The sequence below is a fragment of the Stegastes partitus genome, unplaced genomic scaffold (assembly GCF_000690725.1).
Source record: "Stegastes partitus isolate 25-593 unplaced genomic scaffold, Stegastes_partitus-1.0.2 Scaffold398, whole genome shotgun sequence".
NCBI classification, from domain to species: Eukaryota; Metazoa; Chordata; class Actinopteri; family Pomacentridae; genus Stegastes; species Stegastes partitus.
In genome coordinates this window covers 343,538-352,894 of record NW_007578129.1, presented here as the reverse complement: position 1 = coordinate 352,894, position 9,357 = coordinate 343,538, and the positions used below count along the sequence as shown (strand labels likewise).

General features: G+C 44.3%; 1 protein-coding gene across 4 annotated transcripts in view; it reads left to right on the top strand.

The window, feature by feature from the left end:
* The first annotated feature begins 6,254 nt into the window (after window positions 1-6,254).
* Window positions 6,255-9,357, top strand: part of LOC103359811 (polypyrimidine tract-binding protein 1-like) — a 48,145-nt gene continuing 45,042 nt past the window's right edge. Inside the window, exon 1 of one of the 4 annotated variants that reach the window (XM_008285348.1) lies at window positions 6,255-6,338. Coding sequence is in view for 3 of the 4 variants with exons in the window: in XM_008285345.1 (XP_008283567.1) it covers window positions 7,940-8,113 (174 nt within the window). In the remaining variant the exon portion in view is untranslated. Of the gene's footprint in view, window positions 6,339-7,939; window positions 8,114-9,357 lie in introns of those variants that run through there. The other 3 variants (XM_008285346.1, XM_008285347.1, XM_008285345.1) reach the window with 3 other exon arrangements.

The following is a 9,357-nucleotide window of genomic DNA, read 5'->3' as shown; positions in this document are numbered from 1 at the left end:
CATCCATCCATCCATTGTCTTCCGCTTATCCGGGGTAGGGTCGCGGGGGCAGCAGGCGGAGCAGGTCGTCCCAGACCTCCCTCCCCTTGGCAACGCTTTCCAGCTCTGCCTGGGGGATCCCGAGGCGTTCCCAGGCCAGCCGAGAGATATAATCCCTCCAGCGGATTCTGGGTCTGCCCCGGGGTCTCCTCCCAGGTGGACGTGTTCGGAAAACCTCCAGAGGAAGCCTCACGGAGGCATCCGAAACAGATGTCCATACCACTACCAGACCACTTCAACTGACTCCTTTCGACGCGAACGAGCAGCGGCTCTACTCCGAGCTCCCTCCGGATGTCCGAGCTCCTCACCCTATCTCTAATGCTGGGCCCAGCCACCCTGCGGAGGAAGCTCATTTCGGCCGCTTGTATCCGCGATCTCGTTCTTTCGGTCATGACCCAAAGCTCTTGACCATAGGTGAGGGTTGTGGGTTTTACTGCTGATGCTGCACTGAGCCGCCTGTCCATCTCACACTCAATTTTCCCATCACTCGTGAACAAGATCCCGAGATACTTAAACTCCCTTGCTTGAGGAAGCAACTTCCCCCCCACCCGGAGGTGGCAATCCACCGTTTTCCAGCAGAGAACCATGGCCCCGGACTTGGAGGTACTGATCCGCATCCCTGCCGCTTCGCATTCGGCTGCAAACCGCTCCAGTGCGTGCTGAAGGTCACGGTCTGATGGAGCCAACAGTGACACTTGGTCTGCAAAAAGCAGAGACGAGACCCTGAGGTCCCCAAACCGGACACTCCTCTCCCTGACTGCGCCTTGAGATCCTGTCCATGAAAACCACAAACAGGATTGGTGACAAGGGGCAGCCCTGGTGGAGTCCAACACCCACTGGGAACGTGTCCGACTTATTGCCGAGAATGCGGACACAGCTCTCACTTTGGTTGTACAGGGACCGTATGGCTCGTAGCAGTGAGCCTGGTACCCCATACTCCCTCAGTACCCCCCACAGAGTTCCTCAGGGGACACAGTCCTAGGCCTTCTCCAGATCCACAAAGCACATGTGGACTGGCAGGTCGAACTCCCATGCCCCCCTCAGCAGCTCCGCAAGGGTAAAGAGCTGGTCCACTGTTCCACGACCACTGCATTGCTCCTCCTGAATCCGAGGTTCAACAATCGGCCGAAGCCTCCTTTCCAGCACCCGAGAGTAAACTTTCCCGGGGAGGCTGAGAAGTGTGATACCTCGATAATTGGCACACACTCTCCGATCTCCCTTTTTAAAAATGGGAACCACCACCCCGGTCTGCCACTCCACAGGCACTGTACCCGATGCCCACGCGACATTGAAGAGACGTGTCAGCCATGACAGTCCAACAATGTCCAGAGCCTTCAGCATCTCAGGGTGAATCTTGTCCACACCTGGTGCTTTGCCACCGGGGAGCTTCTTAACCACCTCGGCGACCTCTACCATGAATATGGACGCAGAAGCCCCCGAGTCTTCAGGCTCTGCCCCTTCAGCAGAGGACGTGTTTACCGGGTTCAGGAGTTCCTCGAAGTGCTCCTTCCACCGCTCAACGAGATCCCCAGTCTGGGTCAGCAGATCCCTGCCTTCCCTTTCTGAGGCGTCGGATGGTTTGCCAGAACTTCCTCGGGGCCGACCGAAAGTCCTTCTCCATAGCCTCCCCGAACTCCTCCCACACCCAAGTTTTAGCTTCCACAACCACCGCAGCTGCAGCCCTTTTGGCCAGCCGGTACCTACCTGCTGCTTCAGGAGACCCCCGAGCCAACCAGGCCAGAAAGGTCTCCTTCTTCAGCCTGACGGCTTCCCTCACCGCCGGTGTCCACCAGCGGGTTTTGAGGTTGCCGCCACGACCGGCACCAGTGACCTTCTGACCACAGCTCCTAACGGCTGCTTCTGCAATGGAGACTTTGAACATGGACCACTCTGACTCCATGTCCCCAACCTCCCCCAGGATGCAGGAAAAACTGTTCTGGAGGTTGGAATTAAAAACCCCACGGACAGGGGCCTCTACCAGATGTTCCCAGTTCACCCACACTACGCATTTGGGTTAACCAGGTCTGTCTGGCAGCCTTCCCCGCCATCGGATCGAACTCACCACCAGGTGGTGATCAGTTGACAGCTCTGCTCCTCTCTTCACCTGAGTGTCCAAAACATACGCTGCATAAGCACAAACAACAGTCAGAGTTTTCCCCTCTGCAACATGCAGTCGCAGAGAGTCGACCCTCTCGTTCTCTGGGGAGAACTCCAACAAGGCAGCACTCAGCCGGGGGCTTGTGAGTATCCCCACACCCGCCCGGCGCCTCTTACCGTGAGCAACTCCGGAAAAGGAGAGAGTCCAACCCTTCTCCAGGAGTATGGTTCCGGAGCCCTTGCTGTGCGTGGAGGTGAGCCCAACTATATAATAATAATATAATAATATAATCTCTGAATTTGACTATGAAAACTAATTTTGAAAAATTCCTGAGCTGTAGGAAAGAGGTATTTCGAGATCTGTGATCACTTCTTTTCCAATTCAAGTCTATGGGAGCCAGGTCTTTTTGGAGCCAGCAACTAGCGGACATACACTGTGTGCACAATTATTAGGCAAGTTACATTTTTGAGGATTAATTTTGTTATTGTACAACTACAGTGCTCTTGGTCAATCCAAAATGTTAACAAACCCTCAAACTTGAACATTTAAGTAGTAAAAGTGAAGTTTTGGCCTTCTTAAGAGAATATCTATATGTACACCATTATTAGGTAACTATTAGTGTGCAGAATTATGATGCAACTAAACGAAAAACAAAGATTTTCCCATCTCACTTGTTCATTTTCACCTGTTAAAGTGAGTATAATAAACACATTCAAAATTTACAAATAAACATTTCTGAAATTAAAAAAACAAAACAAAACAAAAAAACCCTCAGTGACCAATATAGCCGGCCTTCTTTTCGACTACAGTCACAAGCCTTCCATTCACGGAGTCAGTCAGTTTCTTGATCTGGTCAGAATCAACTTTTTGTGCAGCCGCAACCACAGCCTCCCAGACACAATTCAGAGAGGTGTACTGTTTACCGTCACTGTAAATTTCCTGCTTAAGAAGGGCCCAAAAGTTCTCAATAGGGTTTAAGTCAGATGAAGAAGGGGGCCATGTCATTAGTTTTTCATCTTTAAGGCCTTTACTGGCCAACCACGCAGTGGAGTACTTTGATGCATGTGATGGAGCGTTGTCTTGCATAAAAATGAAAGTCTTCTTGAAAGATGCAGACTTTTTCTTTTACCACTGCTTGAAGAAAGTGTCTTCTAAAAATTGGCAGTAGGTCTGATAGTTGATTTTGAGTCCATTTTCAACCCGAAAAGGTTCAACTAGCTCATCTTTAATAATACCTGCCCATGCCAGCACCCCACCTCCACCTTGCTGCCGTCTGAGTTGAAGTGGAGCTCTGTGTCCGTTACTGATCCAACCACGGGCCCATCCATCTGGTCTGTCAAGAGTCACTCTCATCTCATCAGTCCACAAAACCTGAAAAATCTGTCTGCAGATATTTCTTGGCCCATTCTTGGCGTTTCAGCTTATGTGTCTTGTTCAGAGGTGGTCGGGTTTAAGCCTTTCTTACCTTGGCCATGTCTCTGAGAACTGAACACCTCATACTCCTTGACATTCCAGGTAGGTTGCAGTTGTGGAATATGGCAGCACTGGAGGATAATGGGTTCCTGGTTGCTTTGTTAGAATTAAGTATGTTTCGAGCTATTATGTATTCTGAATCTGTATTTTGCACTGAGCGTATGATTCTGTTTCGTGTTTTCCTACTGAGAACAGCATGCGTCCTTGAAGATAATGTGGCCGGTGAGAAGCGGTTCACACACTTGGAGACAGCAGAAATTCCTCTGTTCTATCAGATAGGATTGTTTCTTTAGCTACACGCCGTACCAACAACATCCACACATTTTGCTTACCAAATATCAAGGACGTGGACAGAGTGCAGAAGAGGTATGCCTGTCCACGCCATTGGTAACTGGCCAATTAAATTCGGGAGCGTACAAATCTTATCTATGTTCGGGGCAGGCCCAGCCCAAGAAGACATCTGTAACCTGGAGCCGAAAAACCTCAGTTCAGCTGGACATGAGATTCCTCTCTGTCCCTCTGAATTCCAGCGCTGCCTCACTTTACCTGTAACTGAAATAAATAAATTATACAACTGAGAACTGAAGATTTCTCCAGCTTGTTCTTGGGCTTCCAACTAAAGAATCGTCTAACAGCTTCATGCTTGATTCTTCTCAAATCTTTGGCGGTTAATTTGCGTCTTTTCTTCTCGACGCGTTTCTTGCGACCCTGTTGACTATTTGCAACAAAACGTTTGATGGTTCTGTGATCACGCCCCAATATCTTTGATATTTCAAGAGTGCTGCATCCCTCTGAAAGACTTTTTACAAAGAGTCAGTTAAATCTCTTTTTTGGCCCATTTTTCCTGAGGAGAAGAATCTGCCTAATAATTATGCACACCTTGATATAGGGTGTTGATCTCCTTAGGCCACACCTTCCCTCGTTACACAAATACACATCACCTGATATGCATTAAATCCAATAAGCACTCAAGTTTATACAGCTTGGAGTTGGAAATTATGGATAAAATGATGATATGGTCAAAAGAATCACTTGCCTAATAATTGTGCACACAGTGTAGTGAAACTGCAGGTTTTTGACACTTCTGGGTTGGCTTCATTTTTTAGGAACGGTTGCTATGCTCATCTTTTATACAGTCTATGAGTGAAACATAAAGTAATATTTTTTGTCTGGGGGACCCTGAAGAAATCTGGCTTTGTGATTATGGCATTTACCCAGAAGACACAACTATTTCATCAGGTTATTAACCATATTGTGTAGACATTTTATTCAAGTTTCTACATTCAAAAACAAGGCCAGGCTTTCTGTAGCAGGGACCAAGACTGATTGTTTCTCAGATTAATAAGAAAATTTGAGTCCACAAGTTATTTGAATGGCAGACAAAAAATAAATAAGTAAGTTATTCAACCGTCTTGCAGAAGAACATGGAAGGGAAACATCGGGTCTAAAATTGTGAATGAATTCATTGCATCGATAGTACTTGTACACAATTTTAATATGAACATGTTTAACATTATTGAGGGACAACAATCTATATAAATTCAGAACAAATGTGTTTGATGTCAGGAACCATCACTTACCAAAAATGAAAAGCAGTTAGGATTTTTTTTGTCAACAGCAGATTTAATACAGTAAAGCTTGACACTGCCCTCCCATACCAGTCTGTAAAGAACCAGGTCACAAGTTTAACACGATTTAAATCTAACCCTAAGAAAGCATGTGTTTTCTTCTTGTATTACATCCATACATTGCACACACAAGTGCAAATTTCTAGCACTGAAATTCAGGCAGGTGCTGTGTGTGTGTGTGTGTGTGTGTGTGTGTGTATGTTGAATTATTTGTGTACGCAGCTGGATCTTCTTCCAACACACAAAGTAATTTCCTGATGGAGGAATTATTTATCAGTGTGTTACACGACACAGGTCCAGCAGAGAGAAAGAAACCAGCTGCTGAGTGCTGAAGTCCAGCGATGGAAGGACTCAGCAGGAAACTGTGACACCTGCAGTTTTAATCTGGCATTAGCATTACCCCTGCAGTCTTTTTCAGGACATGCATGACACTTAATGTCCTGGAGGCCATTAGAAAAAAACTGGAAGAAAGAGAAACAAAATGGTTGACCGGTTAGAGATGATTGATCGTCAAAAATAATTGTAAGTAGTTTGTTTTAGTTTTTGCAAACATGGAATTATTCTCTGTTTCTAGCTTCTGAAATACGAATATCTACAAATTTTTCCACTTCTGTATTACAGCAAATCCCCATATTTTGAGGGTCTGGCTGTTAGTCAGACATGACAAGACATTTGAATCCTTGTAAGTTGGACTGAAACAAAAAAATATGGGGATTTTTCACAATTTTTGCAATTTATTTATTTTTTTGTGCGATAATCACTTTACACAGGAAAAAAAGAAGCAATATTATGAAACAGAAGACAACGCCCACTCGCCTGGTGAAAACGGTGTGTCCGTTTTAACCTGAGGAGGCGTGAATCATCCTCATAGACAATCTTTGATCGCTGGAATTCTCGGCCTTTGTCGTTCAGCTGTCTGTCCATCCAGCCAATCAACGCGCGACTCCGGCCTGGAAAGACTACAAATTTTGCAAGTCGTCCAATCAGGGAGCTTTACTACCCGACGCCATTTTGTCCGTTTATAACAGCGGTGGTTGGGTATCGTGGTGGCCGCTGGCTGGAACCTGTTGATCTGTAGTTCCGTGTTGTGCAATGGACGGGTGAGTTATCCCATCGACTTACGTTCACTCTGCAATTAAATATAGTTTATGGTTGTTTTACTCACATCTGAGAGCAGTAACCTAAAAATGTCGCGGGTGATGTTTTTCCAGAGAACAGACGACCTTTTTGTTGTCAGCTTAGCTGTCAGGAAAGTTGCGTTTGTGGCAGCAGCAGGAAGCTAAGCTACCTGTGTTAGCTGTATTGTTAGCGTCAGAACGGGCCAGTCTCTGCGGGCACAACTACGCACCAAAGTCCAGCAACACAACCTGGCAGTTAAGCCTGGCCTCGTTTATATGCAAAAACACAATTCTTAAACGGATAGTACGATTTTTAAGTTATTTGCTTCGGATGGGATTGATACAGGAGCTGTCGGAAGAAGCCCCAAGCCGCGTACACAACTTCTGAACACTTTGACAATGTTCTCACGCCCACTGCGATGTCTGTTGATGGACAGTCCTTCACTTATAAGAGTTCAGGTTTTGTTGAAAATGACAGGAGCTTCGTGTGCTGCATGTGTGCCGAATTTAAGAGCTGGCAGAACTGATCACTCCGTATGTGTAAGAGTCTTGTTCTGATAGGTTTCTGGTTTTAAGCTTGGGGAAAACTTCAAAAACGCGATTTAAAAAAAAAAAAAAAAAAAATGGTGTTAGGTGGAATAAGCTCGGCGGCAACTCATGCGCAGTTTTTCTAAAACTGTCCATTTCGAACCAAAGACCTTAGCTGACACATATTGCTTCCCTTAATATTTTGCCACAAGTCAGTATTAAAATGTAAATGGCTTTTAATGGCGATGAGGTGTGCGCCGACTTGAACAGCTGCAGCAGTTTATTGATTTTATGTGAGAGGCTCGCGGTGGAACAGGTTTGTGGCTCGGAAGGTATGGCAAATATCTTAACTTACAATTAGCCGTTTTTTATGACATTTGCGTTCGGGTTGTTTCATAAATTCTTTAAATGTTTTAAAAAAGCTAAAGTTAGACTTAGAACTGACTATTGATAAATTAGTTTTATTCCCCTAAACATTTGACTTGTAAGAAAGTGTAATTCAAATAGATACAGTGTGGAGTTTTGCATGTGTGCCAAATTGTAAGGGGGTCTGTGTTAAATAATTTTCCATTATGTGTGTCAAAATTAGGTAAAACGCTTTAAAATGACTTTCAGATGGAGTTCAGTTCTCAAGATATCAAGCACAAGAAAGTGGTGTTAAATAGTGTCATTCAGAATGAAGGCCCTTCATGTGACTGAATATAGCTAAACCTGTGTTTGATATTTTCAGTTTTACAGATCTTAATGTGTTTGCTATGTGTAACTTCTCAGGGTCTCTAAAGACAAAGTTATTCTCAAATTGCTCTTCATAGGGCTGTTTGCAAAGAGCTAACACACTAGCCTCTGTTGATGTTATCACAGTTCCTATGGGAAAGAGAAACCTATTCTTTTTCCCATAGGAACTGTTTATTATCCATTGATTATTGTGTTATTGGCAGCATTGATGTTATGGACAGATAGCTTTTAATGAACCTGTTTGTAGTTGGTTTCACCTGATCTCTTAACTAGTCAGGCTGTGTCCATTGTACCTTTTAATTGTAAATATAATAAATGTGATGTTAGCTGCAGTCAGGAGACTTTTGGGCGTCTTGGTTCCTGATGTGAATCCTTGTGCTTCGTCAGGACTCATTTGTGCCCTGAGGGGTCCTCTTCCAGCTGGTTTACAGTCTGCACAGTCGTGTCTGCTTCAGCCTGACCAGCCGGTTTTTCACTTCAAGTCATACCTCATTGTAGGCAACATTTTGTTCAGCACTCTGCTTCATGTATTCATTTTCACATGACCCATACATCTATTTAAGGACTGTACTTTTGTACAGTTTGTACATTTTGGGGCTTTAATTGATTGTGTCTGTTTTGTAGGATCAAATAAGATTAACTTGATTGACCCCTTACTGGGGAAGTTAACCTGTTACAACAGGTAGATACAGCTGAGGCAGGACAAGAAAAAAAGTACAGAAGTGCAACAAAGATGTAATAAAGACTATGTACACCTTTTATATGTACAGAACAGGCATGATGAATTTACATGGGGTTACTTACAGGTATGGCGTGATGAATTTACATGCACAGATATATATGTGTGTGTGTGTGTGTGTACAGGTTTAGTATAATGGAAATGTATCCAACTGAAGGACACACATGGTGTGTGATATTGTACTTTTATACTGAATATCAGTGCTACATTTCTGTGCAATTAAAAAAGTTATCAAGAGAAAAGACCAGTGTTAACATGATGATATTGCACATATATTGTTGTCGATCGGGAAGACCCATGAAGAGAACACACAGTGTTACATTTGGTTGTTGAGCTGTATGAAAACTGTTTCTTGTGTTTTTACTCTTGAAGAGCTATAGGTAATGTGTTATGTGAATTTAGTTGTGCTGTGGCTGCAAAGAGAAAACGGTGTTAAAGAAATCTTGGCAATGTTTTATTTCATAGGTTTGTAATTTCTTGTAAACTTTCAGAAATCTATTGTTGATTCAAAGCTAATTAAAGCTGCAAGCAGCGTTTGTCGAGTCCTTGGTCCGCGTTGCAACCTCATGCTCGCCTGACCTCCATTTTGACACAATTTAAACCTGCTTTAAGTTGAAGGAGCCATTTTTCTCTCTCTGCTCAGCCTGTCAGTGAGTGACATGAGCAGCTGCACTGAGCTGTGATGATGTCATTGTTCTTCATGCCCCTGGCTGAGAGAGCTGAGAGTTTTACTCAATTTCACTCTCCCATACAGCCACAATTTTCACCAAATATGTGTAAAAACAGCATATTTTTGTGGTAAATCTTGTTACGAAGCCCTCAGCGTCATTTTTAAAGCTGTAGGACCTTTAGTTTTTTGTGTAGATGACCAAATGTCACAGCATGTCTGCACATGTCCCATAGACAGCCATACAAAGTGTGAGCCGAGGCTGCGACAGCTTATCAAATTTAGCGGCTCGCCATTCGGAAACTGTTTGAGAAACACCAAATCCCTTCAGA